Source organism: Delphinapterus leucas, chromosome 13 (assembly GCF_059928025.1).
Source record: "Delphinapterus leucas isolate spDelLeu-1000000601 "Yukka" chromosome 13, BTC_Dleu_Yukka2, whole genome shotgun sequence".
In the NCBI taxonomy this organism is placed as follows: domain Eukaryota; kingdom Metazoa; phylum Chordata; class Mammalia; order Artiodactyla; family Monodontidae; genus Delphinapterus; species Delphinapterus leucas.
Genome location: NC_143141.1, coordinates 60,031,851 through 60,054,921, shown reverse-complemented (window position 1 = coordinate 60,054,921; position 23,071 = coordinate 60,031,851). Strand labels below are relative to the sequence as shown.

Here is a 23,071-nt window from a genome sequence, read left to right as displayed (position 1 = left end):
ATAACAAAGTTATTTTTAAATAAAATATTTCCTTAGGGACTAAAGGAACCACTAATTAATTAAATATTTGACGCACGTTTATAGGTACTATTAAAGATTTGACATAAATGTGTAAGTCACATAGCCGAATCAGAAAAGCTATGACCCATATGATTGCATAATTTACTAATCCCATATTAAAGTAGAAAACAAAATTATGCCACATAAATTGAGCTGATTTTAAGAATCTTTTTATTAGAAGATAAAAGTGATGTCCATTTAAGCCATCATTCCTAAAAGAGCTTCCAAACAATAAAATTATTATTACCTTAAATCCCAAACTATGATACAATCTTTACTATCCAAATTACCCTCTCTATTGGCTGATAGTACATCTGATCCCTCTATGATAAAGGCAATGGCCATTAACGATGACAATTAGCAGTAGTCATGTATACACAGCAGAAGTATAGACCATACGGTACAACTGACATACGCATTTTTGAATCACTACTCCTACTGAGAATAGGGTCAATGAAAATAATGATTAAAACCAACGGGCATTTTATCTGTTCAGTCATTTGCTATCTTTAGGAGTAAACGCCACACAACACTCATATTATTTTTTCCATAAAATCTTTACATGTCCAAGATGCTTTTTAATCCAGGTTCAGATTATTAACAATGAAAAGATATCCATCTTCTTTCCTACCTCCATGGACTTAATCAGGCCTGCATTCACCAGGCGCACAGAAATATTAGTAACTGGAAAGATGATTTGACTGTAGACTGTTTGCAAAACAGGAGTGCTCTATTTTAAGGCAAGTATCTTTATCACATACATACATAACAATTTATTCATTGGTGAACTTTATCATATGACAGTACAAAATTCAACAGAAAAACTGAGGTATAACTTTACTTAACATAAATACAATTGTCAGAAAGTGTAAGGACATTCTCAGAGTGCCTAACATATTTCACCAAAAACTAAATAGAGAACTCTTCTCAAAGTTCTTATATGGCCAGAAATACCCAAGATTCTGAATTCTAGAAAAAATACTAGAAATTAAATACTCTAAAATCTTTGCAATAAGGCTCTCCACATAAGGCTACCTTTGATATAAGGCTACTTCAAACTTGGTCTGAAAATAGCAAAAATGTGCACCAAAATTCAAGCTATTCTTAACTAAAGAGAGAGGACTTGGTTTCATGAGGGATAGTGAGGTGATGAGTTTACTGAGCAAAATTAAATTTAGGAAAAAGCAAATTTTTAAAATACATCAAATAAAAAGTTTTCCTATCATTTTTTTAACATAAAGCTAAACTATTATGATATAAAAATGACTGAATGTGGGCTTCCCTGGTGGCGCAGTGGTTGAGAATCTGCCTGCTAATGCAGGGGACACGGGTTCGAGCCCTGGTCTGGGAAGATCCCACATGCCGTGGAGCAACTAGGCCCGTGAGCCACAACTACTGAGCCGGCGCGTATGGAGCCTGTGCTCCACAACAAGAGAGGCTGCGATAGTGAGAGGCCCGCGCACCGCAATGAAGATTGGCCCCCCACTTGCCGCAACTAGAGAAAGCCCTCGCACAGAAACGAAGACCCAGCACAGCCAAAAATAAATAAATAAATAAATAAGCAAGTTAAAAAAAAAAAAAAAAGACTGAATGCGTAAGGTACTTTTTAGGGTAAAACAGACACCCCTTTACATAATAATTTAAATGGAATATAATCCATAACTTGGTATATATAATATATTTTTAAAAATCTACATTCTATGACCTTTACAAAAGTAGATCTATTCTTTACTTTCAAGTTAGAAACAGTGTAACCGTTTATCTTTGGATATTTCCAGTCAATGGCTGTATAAAATGAGAGATAATACAAATCTGTCATAGGCCATTCGGTGCATTAACATGTAAGCCATCAGTTTGGGGCCCTAAAAGAGAAAAAATGATTAATACTACATAAAGTGGAAAAAATATACCCCAGATTTCTGCTCTAGTCCAAAAACTTAGTCTTACAGTCCAAAAACTTAAAGTATTTTTAATTATTGAATAGTTTGATGCAATGACATTCAGTGAAAAATCTGATTACTAACTGTATTCACATTAAAATGTTTTCCTTAAAATGCAAATTGACAGTATTCGTTATGCTTAAATACAAAGGTAAACTAATGACAAGGTAAATTTTTTTTTTAAGTTTGACAATTACAGCATTCATTTCCTCTGTCAAAGTCCCAGTGATATTAACAAGAAAAAATATTCTAATTATTTTCACCAAATACTTTAATCAAATACTCTAGAAAAATATTGTTCTAAAGGAAGTTCAGCAGGAATTGCTTATTACATTTCCAAATTAGATCAACATAAGAAAAACAAAATGGGGTTCAAAAAAATTAGACCATGTAACTGAATAAATAATAACAATAATGACAAATAATATCCCAAATTTGGAAAATTTAAGAGCAAAACATTTTGGTAGCCTCATCCTCGATGGCATATGAACAAAAGGAATTTAAGATTGTGGATGGAAAAATGGAAGTTTCCATCAAAAGAGGAATACACAGAGTAACCAGAAAGATTCACAACCACTAAATTCCACTTCCACAGTGATGTCAGGCATCACCTGGTTGTGGAGCCTCCTGTCAATTCCTACAGGAACAGGCACAAAGCACCCTCAAGTTTTCGATTCTTTGCAAAACTGTCCTGACATTGGTTAACAGCAGAGGGTGGGAGGAAAGGAGTGGTAAGTGTAAATACCAAGTTAAGCGCTCCTTTGTTTGAAGGGATCTAGAAAACTGCTTATTTAGTAATTAACCCAACATACCACTGACTTCAAACACTTGCACCTCTAGAGACAGCCACAAACCAGCCACTGCTTCTTTTTTTTTTTTTCAGTCCCACCCCCAACTCAGCCCACTGCTCCCTGCTCTCCTAACACCTCAACCAGCCACTGCTTCTGTCCACAGGACCATTCACTCCTGTACCTGTGGCTAATCACAACCACACCTGGAGCTCTGGCTGAGCTTTCTCCTTTGAGTACACCAGACAAGACCAATCACTAAGTGCCTGCTACTGCCTGCTCATCACATCCAATCAGCAAAACCATAAACGTGGTGGCCCAGGGTGTGGTTCTGTGCAGCGGCTCTGCGGACCATATCATGGTTCTTCCTATAGCTGCCCTGCCCACAGCAACGTCTCCACCTCAAAAAGACTGCTTTCCCCAAGCTTGGAAGACCACTCTCCAACCTGTGTGATGGTAAGGCTAAGCTAATACTACTCTGGAATTTGAACAGGGAAAAAAGAATAGATTCAACCAGTGGAAATCAACAAGCAGAGAAGATACTGGAAGAGATGCAGAGATGCCACACTGCTGAGAGTGATGCCAACCCTGAGAGGCAGGAGGAGAGACATCAGAACTGCCAGACTTGGTCAGGCAGCTGTTGCTGCATCTTTACGATCAATACCTACTACCTTGGTGCCCTGCAAGCGTGCTTCCCTGTATATACTGCTAGTCATACTTTTTTTTTTCTCTTAGCAAACTTTGTTTCTTGGGATGACCAACTAGGGTCAGAGATTTATTTTCAGAATACTTAATAAAAGTACTAAGCAAAAATAAAAGAATTATGAAATATTAGTACATTATTTCTTAAGAAAAAGTTGTCATAATTTACATTGCTCTATAAATTTTAGGAATTGTGGCTATTATTCAAGCATTCGATGACTAGTAATTGGAAATCCTATTATTTCTAAGAACAGTTGTTAAGAATAGTACTGAATACATTTGTAGGAAAGTACACCTCTTTGAAACCTTTTTTTCCCAAACATCTTTAGGAAACATGTAACATTACAGATGTAGCATGCCCCAAATCTAGGACCATAACCCCACTAGGTTTGATATTTGCATTTCCATTGAAGATTATTAATATTCACCCAGCACATTCTTGAGATTTATTAAAAATGTAGCCATTAACCAAAGGCCCTTGGGGTATATGTACAAAATTAGAGAACTGTAGTATTCAGTCAAATACTACATTAGCAATATTACTCATGAAAAAAAATGCCAGTGGAGCTCTGTCCATTAAAAGATAGTCAGACTTAGGCTTCCCTGGTGGCGCAGTGGTTGAGAGTCCGCCTGCCGATGCAGGGGACACGGGTTCGTGCCCCTGTCCGGGAAGATCCCACATGCCGCGGAGCGGCTGGGCCCATGAGCTATGGCCGCTGAGCCTGCGCGTCCGGAGCCTGTGCTCCACAATGGAAGAGGCCACAATAAGTGAGAGGACCGCGTACAGAAAAAAAAAGAAAAAAAAAATTATTTCCTGACACAGATAGTACAAGAACTCAACTCACAAGAAAATCTGCCCATCTCTTCATTAAAACGCATTTTTAGAATCCAACACCCTTTCATGATAAAAACACTCAACAAACTAGGTATACAAGTTCCTCAACCTGATCGCAGGCATCTACGAAAAACCCACAGCTAACATTATACTTAATAGCGGAAGACTAGAAGTTTTCCCTCTAAGATCAGGAATAAGAAAAGGATGTCCATTCTCACAACTCTTATTTGACATTGTACTAGAAGTTCTAGCCAAGGTAATTAGGCAAGAGACGAAAGAAAAGGAAGTAAGAAGTAAAACTATCTCTCTTTGCAGATGACATTATCTTATATATAGAAAACAATTTTAAAAATCCTCAAAAATCGATTAGAACTAACAAACAAGTTCGGCAAGGTTATAGGATACAAGATCAATATACAAAAATCAGTTGCATTTCTATACACTAGCAATGAACACTCTGAAAAAGAAATTAAGAACACAATTCCACTTATAATAGCATCAAAAAGAATAAACACTTAAGAGTAAATTAAATCAAAGAAGCACAAGACTTGTACACTGAAAGCTATAAAACATTGGAAGAAATTAAAGAAGACTTAAATAAATGGAAAGACATCCTGTGTCCATGGATTGGAAGACTTAGTATTGTCAAGATGGAAAAACTCCTCTAATTGATCTACAGATTCAATGCAATCCCTATCAAAATTCCAACTGCCTTTTTTGCAGAAATGGACAAGCTGATTCTAAAATTCATATGGAAATGCAAGAAACCCAGATAGCCAAAACAGTCTTGTAAAAGAAGAGGAACTCATATTTCCTGATCTCTAAACTTACTCTAAAGCTACAGTCTTCTATGTGGTTTTGGCATAAGAGTACACATGTAGATCAATGGAAAAGAACTGAGAATCCAGATAAACCCACAAATCTATCGTCATCCAGTTTTTGACAAGTATGCCAATACCACTCAATGGTGGAAAGAATGGTCTTTTTCACAAATGATACAGGGACCACTGTATATCCACCTCCAAAAGAATGAAGTTGGACCCCTACCTCACACCATATATAAAAAATTAACTCAAAATGGATCAGAGACCTGAAAGTAAGAGCTAATACAATAAAAATTTTAGAAGGAAACAGAAGAGTAAATCTTCATTACCTTGAGTTCTTTAAGATACAATACTGAAAGCACAAAAGACAAGAGAAAAAATAAATTGGACTACATCAAAAGTTAAAACTTGTATGCTGCAAATGATATCATTAAGAAAATTAAAAGACAACCCCTTCATCTGAGAGAAAATATTTGCAAATCATATATCTGATAAAGTTCAGTATCCAGAATATATAAAGAACTCTTAAAATTCAACAATTAAAAAAATCCATTTTTTAAAAATGGTCAAAGGATTTGAATAGACCTTTCTCCCTAGAGGGTACATAAATAATCAATAAGCACATGAAAAGATGCTCAACATCATTAGTCATTAGGAAAATGCAAATCAAAATCACAGTGAGATATTAACTCACACCGACCAGGATGCTACTATTTAAAAAAAAAAAAAAAGACAAGGAATAATTGTTGGGGAGGATGTGAAGAGATTGGAACCTTTATATATTGCCAGTGGGAATGCTAAATGGTTCACCTGCTTTGAAAAATAGTATGACAGTTCCTCAAAAAGTTAAACATGGTGTTACCATATGACCAGGCATTTCATTCCTAGGTATATATCCAAGAAAATGAAAAACCTATGTTCACACAAAAACTTGTACATGAATGTTCATAACAGCATTGTTCACAAGTCAAAAAGTAAAAATAACACATATGTCCATCAAAAGAGAAATAGATAAACAAAATATGGTACATCCATACAATAGAATATTATTCAGCAATAAAAAGAATGAAGTATTGATCCATGCTACAATACAGATGAATCTTGAAAAATTATGCTAAGTGAAAGAAGATGGACACAAGGGCCACATGTTTCCATTTACACAAAATGTCCAGAATAGGCAAATCCCTAGAGACAGAAAGGAGATTAATGGTTGTCAGGAGATGGGTAAGGGAGGAATGAGGAGTTACTGCAAATGAGTATGGGGTACATGAAAATGTTCTAGAATTAGAACATTTAGTGGTGATGGTTACATAGCCCTTTGAGTATACTAAAACCCACAGATTTATATACTTTAAAATGATACATTTCATGGTATGTGAATTATATCTCAATTTGTAGAAAATACATAAATATACTGTTAAGACCACCTCATATTTATTTAGTTCCACTTTTTAACTCCCCTAACTAGCCTTCCAAAATCACCTAAAGCTTATCAACAAAACCACAATGCTTACAATTGATCCATCAATTTAGTCAAATATCCAGTTACTACTTCTCACTCCCCTCCCTAGCCACTCACTTGAATCTTGGCATGGTGAAGACATGTTTAACCTCACTTGCGTGGTTTTAAACAGAATAAGATGTGAATTACTAAACTGAGAAAGGGAAAGGCAGAAAAGATTTAGAAGAGGCAATAAAAAGAAGGTATCCACCCTTTCATCCCCAGCTACCCCTTAGAAAACTTTTGAGGGGATCAGGAAATCACATCCAAAAGCTAATAAAAATTAGCTGATAACAATTCTCATTAAGTTAAATGTTCTAATTCCTCAAATCTTATTTCACACATAGCAGCTTTTCCATAATTTGATATGAGTCTGATCCCCATGCAAGTATGTTCTTCACAAGAGACCTCATTCTTACATACATGAAAAGTAAAATCTAAAAAACATATAGTTCAGGGGACAATAACACAACAGAAGGATGACTCACAGGTTAAAAGGATTCCCTAACCGAATTCCTATACACATCCATTATTGTGTATATGAAATATGAAATTTACAAAAAATTTTTTCATACTAATGTTTGGAAACCTATTTATTACAAAAAGGGGATGCACCTAATTATTTCTTGCATGCTACAATGCTCCTATCTCTGCCATGCACTGCAGCACAGAAAAGTGCATAAATAAAAACTGTATTTAAGAAAGACACAAACATACATATGCTCGATTACTTTCCGACCTTTTTACACTGAGTGACTGGAAGAGCTAATTAAAGGTGATTTCCCTTATGTAAGCCAAAGCTCTCAAGAAGGGGACGATGACCCATTATTCTAATTTTAAAACTATACTATACTTATATAATTTGTATTATTATTTTTTTAAAAAAACCTTCCAATGGTAAAGATTATCGAATGAATAAAAATACAGGTAAGAAAAAAAGACAAAAAAAAACAGGTAAGAAGTTAGGCAGTTTATCTCAAAACAAAAAAAATCTAAACTTTCCACTTCTGTTCAATGAACAAAAATAAACAGCCTTTCACATGGACCTGAAAGCTAAACCTTATATTGATTTCATAATTTTGCATTTTACTTCCAAATGTTTCACATGAAAGAGTGGCTATGGCTAAAAAAATGAGGAAAAAAAGATATACACAGCTGTGGCCACACACACAATTCTCTTGTATCAGAGTCGAGGATTTAAACTCAAATACTGCTCTCCACTAAGGAAGTAAAATTCTCCTGCCCTCTGCACTGTAGAGAAGGAAAGCATGCAATTCCATTGGAGCTCCAAGATCAAGTTTGTAACATACAGTTAAAAAGCAATATGTTAAGTTGAATAAATCCCTGTATTTTATTTTATTTTTTAAAATATGGAACTCTTCGGGGCTTCCCAGGTGGCGCAGTGGTTGAGAGTCCGCCTGCCGATTCAGGGGACACGGGTTCGTGCCCCGGTCCGGGAAGATCCCACATGCCACGGAGCGGCTGGGCCCGTGAGCCATGGCCGCTGAGCCTGCGCGTTCGGAGCCTGTGCTCCGCAACGGGAGAGGCCACAACAGTGAGAGGCCCGCATACCGCGAAAAAAATAAATAAAATATGGAGCTCTTCATGAATTTGCGTGTCATCCTCGCACAGTGGCCATGCTAATCTCTGTATTGCTCCAATTTTAGTATATGTGCTGCTGAAGCGAGCAAAAATCCCTGTATTTTAATACAGCAAAACACCTGTCATTACTAACACTTCTTTTCTCTAACGGAAAAAAAAAAAACATTTTATAACATTAAACACTACAAGTGGCCTCCACTCTGTCATGGGCAGAATTATATAATTATTTCAAAACAATTAAAGTAATTGAAGTCTAGGAGGGGAAAACCTACCAAGTACAAAGTCATGGTAAATTTTAGTTTTAGTTTCAATACAACATTGCATAAATTAAGTAAAAGCACTACTCCAGACATAAATGATATAGCATTACTTAGTCCTGGTAGGTGAACTCCAAATAATATATACTCCCTCTGGCTTTCATCCACTAAGTGTATATTGGTATAGTGTTGATAGTTTAAAATATAAATCAAAGGATGCTCATCAAAGCTACATAAAATTAATTTGTTCAAATTATAGCATAAATGCAGATTATCCAATTCAATTCCGTAACAAATAATAAACTCACAATTGAGCTACACCAACAGTCAAAAGTTTAAGTGCTTATTGGGAATGTCTGGGAGAATTGGAAAAATCTGAAAGTTTAGGCATAAGTGTGGAATTGCTAAAAGAAAAATAAAAGTTAATGACAGAATGGGACAATATAATCGTGCTTGTGGATGACATTTCACAAGTCTATGGAAAGCTCAACAGCGCGGGGCAGCAAATTATTAGTTTACTTTTCAGGGACAGAACTGATATGCCCAGTCCTCCAAGTACAGATGGGTCTGAAAAGGCAGGAAGCAAAACATCATATGAAAGCATGCTGAACAGAGAAGTGTATGAAACCTTCCCAGACCAAAATGGAATTTTTCCAGAACATTCCATTAAAGCTTCAACCCATGTTACTTCCTCTTCAGTTATGACATTTCTCAGCCTGGCCCTTCTAAATAATGCAATGATAAACTATGAAATAACTGCACTTATTTGCATGTATGTGAATGAGTGACAACTGTGAAGTTTTGCAATTTAAAAACTCTATTGAAGGGCTTCCCTGGTGGCGCAGTGGTTAAGAATCCACCTGCCAATGCAGGGAACACGGGTTCAAGCCCTGGTCCGGGAAGATCCCACATGCTGCAGAGCAACTAAGCCCGTGCGCCACAACTACTGAGCCTGCGTTCTAGGGCCTGTGAGCCACAACTACTGGGTCCATGTGCCACGACTACTGAAGCCCACGTGCCTAGAGCCCGTGCTCCACAACAAGAGAAGCCACTGCAATGAGAAGCCCGCACACCACAACAAAGAGTAGTCCCCGCTCGCCGCAACTAAAGAAAGCCTATGCACAGCAACAAAGACCCAATGCAGCCAAAAATAAAATAAATAAATTTAAAAAAACAACTCTATTGAAAATCTGAGTTCCCTATACACTGGTCCCAAGTCCTCCTTCCTGACATCTAGAGCATCTAAAAGCAACATCTGATTTATTTTATTTTATTTTTTTGCGGTACGCGAGCCTCTCACTGTTGTGGCCTCTCCCGTTGCGGAGCACAGGCTACGGACGCGCAGGCTCAGCATCCATGGCTCACGGACCTAGTCACTCCGCGGCAATGTGGGATCTTCCCAGACCGGGGCACGAACCCGTGTCCCCTGCATCGGCAGGCGGACTCTCAACCACTGCGCCACCAGTGAAGCCCCTGATTTTTATATGACCTATAAAGAGGGGCCCCAAAGTCCCAAAGAAAATATTTTTAAGAGAAATCCTTCGTGCCTTCTGAAGTTACCAAAAAAAAAAAAAAAAAAAGTATGTCCAAAGAGTACTGAATCAAAAGTCTGAAAACCAGGTTTCTGAGGTGTGCTCTGACACTAGGGTGACCAAGTGTCCAGTTCACCTGAGACTAAGCTATGCGTTAAATTTGGCGTTATATATGCTTAATAGCAAAACAGAGCTAGGAGTCTTCAGTTTTTTATTTTTCATTTCTATACTAAAGAGGAAAAATAAGCTGCTTCTAGAAAATATCAAGCCAACAGAGAAAATTCTTCCAATACCAACATCCAACTTAATCCCATCTCTCCTCCTCCCAGATCATTGGAGACCTAGGACATCTGGACAAAAGTTTAAAAACAGGAAATATTATTTTGACTTACTGCCACCATGAAAGAATACATTTCCACATTTTTAAGAAAGTAAGAACTTAGAAACGTGTGCTTACAAGTAACTACAAAACCCAGGAGAAAAGCAAATGCAACTGTAGCAACCAGCAATAACAAAAGAGTCATAAAGAGCCTGTGCTCTGCAACAAGAGAAGCGCACTGCTATGAAGAGTAGTCCCTGCTCACTGCAACTAGAGAAAGCCTGCACGCAGCAACGAAGACCCAATGCAGCCAAAAATAAATAAATTAAATAAATAAATAAAAGATAAAGAAGACCTTGAATTGTTAGAGTATATTTACTTTCAAATATGTTTCCTAATTTTGGACCTTTAATTCTGAAAAATCCCACTTAAAAGGATACAGAACAAGTCATATATTATAAGATCAAGTCACATAAGCTCACGTGCAGTACAATGAGAACAAACATTCGGGATTCCTCTTTCCTCCTTGGGCATTCTAATTTAAGATACCTGACTTACTGAGACTAATATAGGTCCTAATGAAAGCATTTCTGCCATGAAGACTGAGTTATGAGAAATTTCTGAAAGTACAACTATGAAAGAAGTGTTACTCAATTATTATTTTTTAAGGCAGTAACTCAGGGAAAGCTATAAGAAAATGCCTCTGTTCCTAAAAAACTACAACATCCATGATATATATTTTTTTCACTCATGAATGAACTATTCTATCAGGTCTCGTCATCATCCTTACTACACGGGTGGCTGAACTGACATTAGCATTTATCTAACATGCTCCTTTATGAGAACTGGTCTTATGAAAACTTTGGCATCACCAACAAGAGATTTCTTACTAGTTACTTAAGGGCAGCCTCAAAGTCTGCTTGTGTATTTACATGTGTGACTCTACACATACCCATACAGGTATACAGTTCTCCTTGTCTCTTCAAAAAGCAGTTTCTCTTCCCAAATCAGTCAACAGTTTGTGCCCAAGTCTATGTCTATCACATATGCTGTGGGGACATGAAGGTGTGTGTGAGAGAGAGGATCCCAGCCCTCAAGATAGTTATACTTTACCTGCGGAGACAAGACATATATTCTCATGAAGAGTTCTCAGTGCCAGAAAAATTGCTGGCTGTCTTATTCTTGTTAGTAATGTGGGGGTGCTATCACCTGCCTATTATTTGCATAAATCACAAAGCCTTAATCAAAATAGGTTAAGAAAAAATAAATCCATGCTATTTATTTCAAATATATTAAAATTATACAATAAATAACAGAGCTTATTTTGAGTATGTAATAAGTAACATACCAGTGTGCAATAGTAGGCAAGATGGGGCGAGAGTCGTAATGGCCAAAATATCACTTAAATTCAGGAAAGGAAATTAGGGAAAAGGAATGGTTTCGCTATTATTACCTCAGCAGTGACAACAGCAAAGAGTGTGGTTTCTCAAGGCTTTTCTTAAAACCCAGAGGTGTGTTAAGAATAAGCTGCTGGGCTAGGTTCCTAGAGATCTAGGTTTTAGCCCCAACTCCTTCACGATCATATCCTCTCTTGCCCTGGTTTTCTACCCATACTGCTTGAGGCTGCAACTAGATGATGGCTAATATTCCTTTAATGAACATGTCTGGTAACCCTTTCTTTGATAAATATATCCAGGTCCCCTTTCCAACTCCTCTGCTCCCCCTCCCACCCCCACTAAATTACAGTGTGTAACATTAAATTATTCACGAATCTATGACTTTAATTTTTTGTGTTTCTATACTGACGGCTTTACGGCAACTGGTTAACAAAGCAAAATCCTAATTCAGATTGCTAAAATTCAGCAGCAAACAATCATCAATTTTACATTATCTAGTCCTAATAACCTAGCCAGATTAGTATGGCATATTATTCAACATTGTTACAAGAAGTTTTGGCATAGCTATAATTGACAGTGAGGAAGATCAGCTCAAATAATTATGTATTCATTGTTTTTAGCTGACTTAAAATTGGCTTGGCTACACAGCAACCAAGAGCAAGGAAATAATTTCTTTTCTTATGATAATCTAGTGACAACATCTAAGTATGACTTTGGTATAAAACGGCTACATAAATATCCTTTCATCTTAAGTCTTATTAAAGCCATGGTGTTTGGCAAAAAAAAATTAAGAGCAGAAGAAGATAAGTATGGGTTGTAATATCAAACTATTTCCATTATCATTTTAATGTTGGAAATCTTGTTTGGACATCCAAATCTTAGGATAATTATCACCTAGTAACAGCAATGAATTCAAATAAAATGAACTCCAATAAAATGCTAAACAATACAAATACTCTTTTTAGTCATATCAGGACAGAGAAAAAAGAAATCCAAAATGGAAAAGGAAGAACACACTCAATCTTCCATATGAAGCTGTATGATAAGGTGAATAATAGAAGCAAACATAAATCAGATAATTGAGAAATATGCTGGAGAAGTTTTTCAAATACTATTCTTGCTTGTATCTACTAGCTCCACTATACAGTTTAAAATGTGGCCAAATTTTTAAAGTAGTTGTTAAACACTTCCTGCATCTGACATATGTTTCCAGGGTACTTCTGACATTGATATGAGAGATTATAAAACATTTAGAAATGAAAATGTTACTCTCCAACAAAAAACACTATAACTTCCAAGCTTCCTCTGCATTCACAAGACGGAAAAACATTTGGAAAATAGTAGCTTTCGGTTTTAAAATGTTCAAATAATATACTTTACAACAAACACAAAACGTGTAATTGTTCAAGGCAAGGAAGAGACAAGTCTAAATAAAACAGGATCCTAAAATTTACTCTAGGAGTCATTCCTTTTCCTGTGCAGTCTCAATCATATTTACTCCATAATAAGTAAACTGCTTTACCCCTTCAGCTGGGAAGGACAGTTTTAACTCTACCAAGGTGATGACAGTACCACTGCAGTGCTCACCCAACGAGAAATGCATGAATATGAAGTAGCGTCAACTCGATCAAATGAAGTGTATGCAAGATTTGATTTGCAATGCGTTAATTTAGGAACTCAGCGGAGAGGCTCCTACTATATCTAGCTGATCTAAACTTGAGCTCATGATAACACTGCACGAAGCTATGGTAGATAAAAGTGATAGGTAATGCCAATAAAACGATTCCACTGACAACACAAACTCCTCCAAGAATTCTTCCCGGCATTGTGATAGGATACATATCTCCATAGCCAACTGTAGTCATAGAGATAATCACCCACCAGCAGGCAGCAGGGATGCTGGCGAAGTCCTTGTTGGATGTTTCCAGGTCCAACCCATGTTCAAGAAGCTGAGAAAGTGCACTAAAGATTGCCATGGCAACACAAATGAAGACAAGCAACATAACCATCTCTCGGTAACATCGTTTGAGAGTCAAACCAAGTGTCTGAAGACCAATGAAGTGACGGGCAAGCTTAATCACCCAAAAAATCCTCATCATTCTAAGCACCCTCAAGGTGACTCCAGCCCTCTGGAGTTGAGAGTTCTCGCCCGTAAATACTGTCATTAACACGGAGATGTAATACGGCGTGATTGCCAGTAAATCAATGATGTTCAGGGGTCTCTTGACAAACTCACACTTGTTTTTGGAGACGATGAACCTCACAATGCATTCTGCAGTGAACCAACCTATGCAGATAGCTTCAATTATCCTGTCAAGAGAACAAAAGAAGAATTGATCATTTTATTTTTAAGCATTTTAATAGCTCTTAGATTTCTTCAGATAGTACTACACTGACATACACGTTTAGTTACCTTTCCAGAAAACATAAAAGAACAGACGGCATTACCAACATCATCAGACCCACCAGGATGCAACAGAACAACAAATACATCAACAAATGAAAACTGAACTTGATGAAGTTCTTATTTATATATGGCATGTAATAGCACTGAAAAAAACATTTGTTTGCTTGTTGTCACTAATACTTAAAAAAAAAATCTATCTCTTACTTGGTGGCTTGAAATTAACTTATACTCAGCTCGCCACACTATGAAATGTTATTCCATGAGGACAGTGGTTCTCTACTGTGATGTAAGTTATTAGGTAGGTCAGAAGGACTTGGTTCCTACAGACAGTGGACACACCCAAGTTTTCAATGATTTACTTCTTGGTAAATAGGAGTGAACTCAAGATCATCTCCGAAAATGTTACTGTATTTTTTTTCCCTACAGGCTTGTGTGGGAGACACTGAATCTGAGCCTGCCTTTTGGGCTTTGCAGGAATGCCAGTGCCCTCACCAGGAGAGCACCAGGTCATGACCACCCTCATCACAAGCGTTACAGTGGAAAAAAGGCTGAGGAATCCTGCAGTGGAGCCAAACAATCACTAAGACCCAACAAGTTTGTTTGTTTGTTTTCCATAGCTATTTTGATTCAACATGTATCTTTAAAATATAGGGCCATGGACTTCCCTGGTGGCGCAGTGGTTAAGAATCCGCCTGTCAATGCAGGGGACACAGGTTTGAGCCCTGCTCCGGGAAGATCCCACATGCCGTGGAGCAACTAAGCCCGTGAGCCCCAACTACTGAGCCCGCGTGCCACAACTACTGAAGCCCGAGAGCCTAGAGCCCGTGCTCCACAACAAGAGATGCCACCGCAATGTGAAGCCCACACACCGCAGCGAAGAGTAGCCCCCGCTCGCCGCAACTAGAGAAAGCCCGTGCGCAGCAACGAAGACCCAACGCAGCCATAAATAAATAAATAAATAAATAAATAAATAAAATATAGGGCCACATTTAATCTAGAGCAGTATTTACCAACCCTTCCATGTCACTGCACACGTTGAAAAGAATATTACCTACATAGCCTACTGGCGTCAAGGGGTAGCATTCCTGAAGTGGAAGCCACCAGCCTCGCCCCACACTCCCCAAAGCTGAGGAATTAAACCTCAGCACAGTGGTTAGGAAGCCCTGACCCAGAGTGAGAGGTAATGCTAAGGTAATTTTTAATTAAATTACACTTTTTTATGTGTAAATATTTTTATTTCAGTTGTTTCATGCAGTAGCTTTAGAAAAGAAAATGCGCTACAGTACATGTCCGTACAGTACAGTACAAACATGACTAATAAAATGCTTTAAACATGGCATTTAAAAAATTATAATTAAATTACATTTTTAAATTCAAATTTAAAGTTACAGTCCTTATACCATCATTCATTTTTCTCCACATAATTCTGTCTTACTATTGACCTAGACCCAAACATGAGAAGTACGATGGAGAGAGAAGAAAATGTAGCAGGTGGGGTGGTAAGGTCTGTGGGGCAACATTTTGAAAAGAAGTACCCAAAGTGCATGGCACAGAACACAGATTGCACTGGATGCTTCTCAGGGAAATGAATAAATAAAATTAACCATGTTCCCCTACTATGGAGGTTCCTAGGGCCATAGAGATTAATTTGTTTATGTCTTGAATAGGTCGTACATTCACATGGTTTAAATTTCAAAGGTAAAAAAAAAAGAGTACAGAAAGAAAATTCTCACTCTCACCCTATTCCCCAGTCACTTGGTTCCCCAGTATTCACTCCAGTCCCAATTCCTCACTGGTCAGAAGGGCAAGAACCACTGACCAACAAGAAAGTGGTAACTTGAGTATATTAACTCCCTGTGGCTGCTGTAAAAAATTACCACAGGGCTTCCCTGGTGGCGCAGTGGTTGAGAGTCCGCCTGCCGATGCAGGGGACACGGGTTCGTGCCCCCATCCGGGAGGATCCCACATGCCGCGGAGCGGCTGGGCCCGTGAGCCATGGCCGCTGAGCCTGCGCGTCCGGAGCCTGTGCTCCGCAACGGGAGAGGCCACAACAGTGAGAGGCCCGTGTACCGCAAAAACAAACAAACAAAACAACAACAACAACAAAATTACCACAAACTTCGTGGCTTAAGACAACAGAAATTTATTTTTTTCACATACCCAGAGGTCAGAAGTGCAAAATCATTATCACTGGGCCAAAATCAAGTGTTAGTAGGGCCCACTCCCTTCGGAGGCTCTAGGGGAGAATCCATTCCTTGCCTCTTCCAGCTCCTGGTTGGCATTCCTTGGCTTGAGGCCACATCACTCCTATCTCTGCCTCTGTGCTCACCATGTCAAATCTCCCTCTGCTTCCACCTTGTAAGGATACACATGATAGCATGCAGAGCCCCTGCGATAATCCAGGACAATCCCCCATCTCAAGATTCTTAATTTAATCATATCTGCAACATCCCGTTTGATATATAAGGTAATATCCACTGGTTCCCAAGGATTAGGACCTGATATCTTTTGTGGGGAGGGAGGGATTATTCTTCAGCCTACACACAAACTAAGCAAGAAGATACAGCCCACAGTGAAAGTAATCCAACCTACCGCCCAGTGAGGAAGGTCAGCAGATGAGGTCACAGCTGCCCCTATTTCTTTCTCTATTGTATTACCTGCCGTTCTGCACAGAGACCCCATTACTCTGTGGTTGGCAGCAGCTTCTCTATCCCCACCAGGCTATCAGTAAAAGCTGCTGCCATAATGACCTCTATGAACCTGGAGGCTTAGAAAACTGGGAGGGTAATGAAACTTGGTAGATCTAGAAGATAGGAGGCTGCATTTTTTCAATATTCAGTTTTAATAAACATATTAAAGGCATCCCTTCTCCCTGGTAATGCTCATCAAATACTCCATATGTTCCCCCATATTTCTAGCCCCTTGCAGTTAGGCAATGTCACATGACCAGTTCTGATCTATGAGCTGTGGGCAAAATGACTACAGTTCTGGGCAGAGGCATGGAAGAGTAGGTGTGAATTCTCTTCCCTGCCACGGCAACCTGAAAGGCATGTGTCCTAAGTGGCTCCAAGATGGTGGGGTCCCTACCAGCTCAAGTCACTGAGTATATGTTCAAAGAAAGACAGACATTCCCCATCCTGACTCTGATTGGACATGGGACATGGTATGTGAGCAACCAATAAATCCTTGCTTGTTGTGTTAAGCCACCAGAATTTCTAAGTTGGTTGCTATCCTAAGTAATAAACTGGTATATTCAGTAAGTAATAAGATACACACTCAAAAAGGATTGCAAGAGCACAAAGCAGTCACAGCAATAGTGTTCTCTGATCGGCTGTGGTTTTTATCAGTTCTCGAGCTAAAGTACTGTCTCTTCTCAGACATGAGCAAGAGCACTAGACCTGATGCCGGGAGCCCTGCTGCTCTTCTCACTCTGATCTTCTAAGGGCTCTCCCAGCAATAAAGTCCTAAGATCCTATTAAATTAAGAAGAGTAGGGGCTTCCCTGGTGGTGCAGTGATTGAGAATCCGCCTGCCAATGCAGGGGACACGGGTTCGAGCCCTGGTCCGGGAAGATCCCACATGCCGTGGAGCAACAAAGCCCGTGCGCCACAACTACTGAGCCCACGCCACGACTACTGAAGCCCGTGCGCCTAGAGCCTGTGCTCCGCAACAAGAGAAGCCACCACAGTGAGAAGCCCGTGCACCGCAACGAAGAGTAGCCCCCGCTCTCCGCAACTAGAGAAAGCCTGCGCGCAGCAACGAAGGCCCAACACAGCCAAAAGATTTTTTAAATAAATTTATTTATTTATTTCTGGCTGCGCTTCAGTAGTCGTGGGGCGGGCTCAGTAGTTGTGGCTCGCGGGCTCTAGAGCGCAGGCTCAGTAGCTGTGGTGCACGGGCTTAGCTGCTCCGCGGCATGTGGGATCTTCCCGGACCAGAGATCAAACCCGTGTCCCCTGCATTGGCAGGCGGATTCTCAACCACTGAGCCACCAGGGAAGCCCAAGAAGAGTAAAAATTTTAATTGTGCCAAAAACACCAGAACATTTTCAGCTAATTACTTCCACCAGCAGCCAAATTGTTCAGATTAAAAAGGAGGAAATCCAAATGACACTAAATAATCTCTCAGTAAGGGAATTTCAAAGAGGTAAACCCATCTGTAATGAGGCCAACGGGGCTCCTCCTGCCCACCCCCAAAGTCAGACACAATTTATCCAGAATTCCACGCTAAGGAGATGAATAAGTGAGAAACCCCAGGCATCCCTCTTTCACCCAGGATTATGCCAAGGCATTCTCCAACAACAAACACCACTAAGCCTGCCAAAACTCCCCATGTTTCCAAATGGCACTCTTGCCAGTGCCACCTCCAGCAACTGCTGGAAAATTTAAGCGCTGTGTTTTACTGAGCACTACAGCAAATGACTGGGCACTCCGAGGGCTACTTCTATAAAAAACAAACTGAAAAAAAGAACGGAAGAAGATACTGAGGATACCAGAATCCTTTGAAGCCCATTCTGATTTCTTTTGAGGCCCAAACATATAGAAGCTCATGAATTCACAGCTAAATATATATATATACATATATATATATATATATATATATATAGAGAGAGAGAGAGAGAGAGAGAGAGAGAGAGAGAGAGAGGCCTTTCAGTTGAGCACTGTGCTAAGCACTTTGTAGACATCATCTCATTTAACCCTTTTCAAGAACTTTACGGAGTGTGTCCTTCCCCTAATATCCCCATTTTACAGATGACAAAACTGAGGCTGAAAAGTTAAAACATCTCTTCTAAGATCACACAACTAAGAAACTGCAGTGGCATAGCTAATGAAACCCAGATCTATTGGGCTTTGAAGCACTAAGGAACATCTGAAAATGCTAATGATTTTTATGACAATGTTCATTGTTAATATTAAATTATATACGTCAATCTCTTGGTCTCCATGGTTGATGTATTAGAGCAGCATTTTTCACACTGCTGGTTCTTAGCCCATTAATGGATCCAAATTGATGGAGGGTTTTTTTTGGGAATTAAATAGAAATATTAGTGTGCATCAAAGTATAGTTTCATAAAACTTTTGTTTCAGTTACATATAGTTGTGTACTAAGTTACGATGTAAAATGTATTCCCTTCCGTAGGCACTGGAGGAGCTCAAAAATTGCTGGCAATCATCAGTCATTCTAATTCCCCTAACTGATCCGTCAGGACAGAAGGCACTTCTGGCAATGACTCAGAGGTTTACAAACAGGCTCCACAGGAGAACAAATGCTTTTAGTGCTAACCATCCCCTCCTGCCTGCAAAAAAGACTAGGACAGGACATAAAAAGCCATTAACTATGTTGTATGAGGTGAAGATCAGTCTCCCTCTGGGTGCTAACCACTCATCTTTTTCACTCAACATTTTATTGTGAAAAATTTCACACATGGAACAAATTAATTAATATTTTAAATATACTTGCTTATCACCTATTCACCCCTATATCCATCTATTAACCTTTCTTTCTTGGATGCATTTTAAAATAAATCCAGATATCGGTGCACTTCCATCTAAAAAATTCAGAGTGCATATTATTAACCAGAGTTCAATATTTGTTTCATTTTTTTCTTTTGATTTGAACTTTACATGCAATGGAATGCACAAACCTTATGTGCACACTCACTGAGGTTTGACAAATGTGTAACCTCTATAACTGACACTCCTATCAAGATATAAAGCATTCACATCACCTGAGAGTTCCCTGCCTTATTCATCTTTGTATCTCCTGCCCTTACTTCCCATCAGACATACAAGTGCTCAACAGCTTTTTGTCCAGTACAACGTAGTGACTTTGACAGAACTTGAAGGACTGGAATGGCTCTTCTGGGAGCTTTAAGGGATAACTGAAGCCTGTCATCAAAAAATGGTGCTGAGGGGACTTCCTTGGTGGCACAGTGGTTAAGAATCTGCCTGCCAATGCAGGGGACACGGGTTCGATCCCTGGTCCGGGAAGATCCCACATGCCGTGGAGCAACTAAGCCCGTACGCCACAACTACTGAGCCTGCGCTCTAGAGCCCGCGAGCCACAGCTACTGAAGCCCGTGCGCCTAGAGCCCGTGCTCTGCAACAAAAGAAGCCACCCAATGAGAAGCCCGCGCACCACACGAAGAGTAGCCCCCACTCGCTGCAACTACAGAAAGGCCCGTGCGCAGCAACAAAGACCCAACGCAGCCAAAAAAAAAAAAAAATCTGCCCACACGCCGTGGAGCAACTAAGCCCGTGTGCCACAACTACTGAGCCTGCTCTCTAGTGACCGCAAGTCACAACTGCTGAGCCCACGTGCCATGGCCCGTGCTCCGCAACAAGAGAAGCCACCACAATGGGAAGCCTGCGCACCGTGGCGAGGGGTGGTCCCCGGCTCACCACAACTAGAAAAAGCCCAGGCGCAGCAACCAAGGCCCAGTGCAGCCAAAAATAAATAAATAAAAATAAATTTGTTTTTCAAACAATCGTGCTGAATTGAGTTGGACCCTTACCTTACACCAAGTACAAAAGTTAACTCAACATGGATTAACTGCCTAAATGTAAGACCTAAAACAAGTTTTTTAAAAATTCCTAGAAGAAAACATAGGGGAAAAGCTTCATGACATTGGACTTGGCCACGATTTCTTGGCTATGACACCAAAAGAACAAACAACAAAAACAAAAATAGACAAATAGGACTACATCGAACTTAAAAGTTTTTGTGCCTCAAAAGACACAATCAACAGAGTGAAAAGGCAAGCTACAGAATAGGGGAAAATATTTGCAAATCATATATCTGATAAGGGATTAATATCCAGAATACATATCGAACCCCTACAACTCAACAACAAAAAAATCAAATAACCCAATTTTAAAATGAGCAAAGGACTTGCACAGACACTTCTCAAAGATGGTATACAAATGGCCGGCAAGCATTTGAAAAGATGCTCAACATCACTAATCATCTGAGAAATGCAATCAAAACCAATCCGAAGGTATCACCTCACACACATCAGGACACCTACTATTAGAAAAAAAACCAGAAAACAAGTATTGATGAGGACGTGGTGAAATTAAAATCTCTGTGTACTGTTGGTAGGATTGTAAAATAGTGCAGCAGCTGTGGAAAACAGTACGGAGGTTCCTCAAAAAATTAAAAACAGGGCTTCCCTGGTGGCTCAGTGGTTGAGAGTCCGCCTGCCAATGCAGGGGAGGCAGGTTTGTGCCCCGGCCCGGGAAGATGCCACATGCCGCGGAGCGGCTGGGCCCGTGAGCCATGGCCGCTGAGCCTGCGCGTCCGGAGCCTGTGCTCCGCAACGGGAGAGGCTGCAACAGTGAGAGGCCCGCGTATCGCAAAAAAAAAAAAAATTAAAAACAGAGCTTCCATATCATCCAGCAATCCCACTTCTGGTTATATATCCAAAAGAACTAAAAGCAGGGTGTTAAAGAGATATTTACACACCTGTGTTCATAGCAACACTATTCACAACAGCCAACAGGTGGAAGCAACCCAAATGTCCATTAATGAATGACTCCATAAATAGAATGTGTCACAGTCTTACAATGGAATATTATTCAGCTTTACAAAGGAAGAAAATCCTGCCCCATGCTAATAAATGGATGAACCTTCAGGATGTTATACTAAGTGAAAGATACCCAGTCACACACACACACAAAGACAAAGACTGTATGATTCTACCTATAGGAGTTATCTAAAGTAGTCAAAATTCAGAGAAACAGAAAATAGAATGGTGGTTACCAGGGACTGAGGGAAGAGGAAAAAGACAAGTTGTTGTTTAACGGGTATTTCCCCTAATATCTCCATATTACAGATTACAAAACTGAAGTTAAAAAGTCAAACATCTTTTCCAAGATCACACAACTAAGAAATTGCAGTGGCACAGGTAATAAAACACGGATCTACTGGGCTTTGAAGCACTAAGGAACATCTGAAAATGCTAATGATTTTTATGACAATGTTCATTGTTACTATTAAATATGTCAATCTCTTAGTCTCCATGGTTTACGTGTTAGAGTAGCATTTTTCATACTGCTGGTTCTTAACACAGTTTCAGATTTGCAAGATGGTAAATTTTATGTCATGTATTTTTTACCCAAAACAAAAATACGTACATGAAACTGTCCAACGAAGGGGAGAAGATAGGAGGCTCCTGAAGCAAGGAGCCCTTCTCCACTTGTAACTTGCTGTGAAACCATGGATAAGCTATTTAATCTCTCTTCCTGAATCTTCCTCAATGGTTAAATGATGAGAATAACAGTAAGACCTATCTCTCAGATTGTCTTAAGAATTAAATGAATTAATATGAAATAATAGTAAGTGCTCAATAAATCGTGTCTATAATTATCATTATTACAAACCATCTCTGGGCTTGTAGTCTTCCCTTCACACTCAAAAGGAGATCATGTCAGTGTTTTCCTGAGTGCAAAGAGAAGTCAAGAATGAAAGCTCCATCCTTTCATTCTCTCTTCTCCCAAGAATTCTGCCTATATTCTCACACACTGCTGGCTGTAGCATAAACTAGTACAACCACTTAAAAGAGCAATTGGCAGAACCTATCAAGCTTTATACCGCACATGAAACCCAGCCACCTACTCTAGGAATTTATCCTACAAACACACTTGCATATTTACATAAGAATATGTACAATGAGATCCACTGTTTGTAATACCCAAGGATAAAAAAATATATAAACATCTATCCAGAGGAGATTGATTACATAAATGTATTTCCTAAAGTTATTAGGTTGAACCATATGAAATTGACATTGGAAATTTTATGACTCTACCTTATGCCATGTAGCCACGAAAAAGAGTTAAGGTGCATTCCTGAGCTTTGATGTGAAACAGTCTTCAAAATCTACAGGTGCAGACCAGTACATATATTA

General features: G+C 39.2%; 1 protein-coding gene and 1 non-coding gene across 3 annotated transcripts in view; both read right to left on the bottom strand.

Moving 5' to 3' along the window:
* Window positions 1-1,597: 1,597 nt before the first annotated feature.
* Window positions 1,598-23,071, bottom strand: part of KCNG3 (potassium voltage-gated channel modifier subfamily G member 3) — a 35,829-nt gene continuing 14,355 nt past the window's right edge. For both annotated transcript variants that reach the window (XM_022573969.2, XM_022573970.2), the window contains exon 2: window positions 1,598-14,067. In XM_022573969.2, coding sequence (XP_022429677.1) covers window positions 13,422-14,067 — 646 coding nt within the window. In that variant the 3' untranslated portion in view covers window positions 1,598-13,421. The remainder of the gene's footprint in view (window positions 14,068-23,071) is intronic.
* On the bottom strand, window positions 8,238-8,341 carry LOC115803453 (U6 spliceosomal RNA). Its single transcript, XR_004024204.1, has one exon. It is a non-coding gene; the product is annotated as a U6 spliceosomal RNA (small nuclear RNA).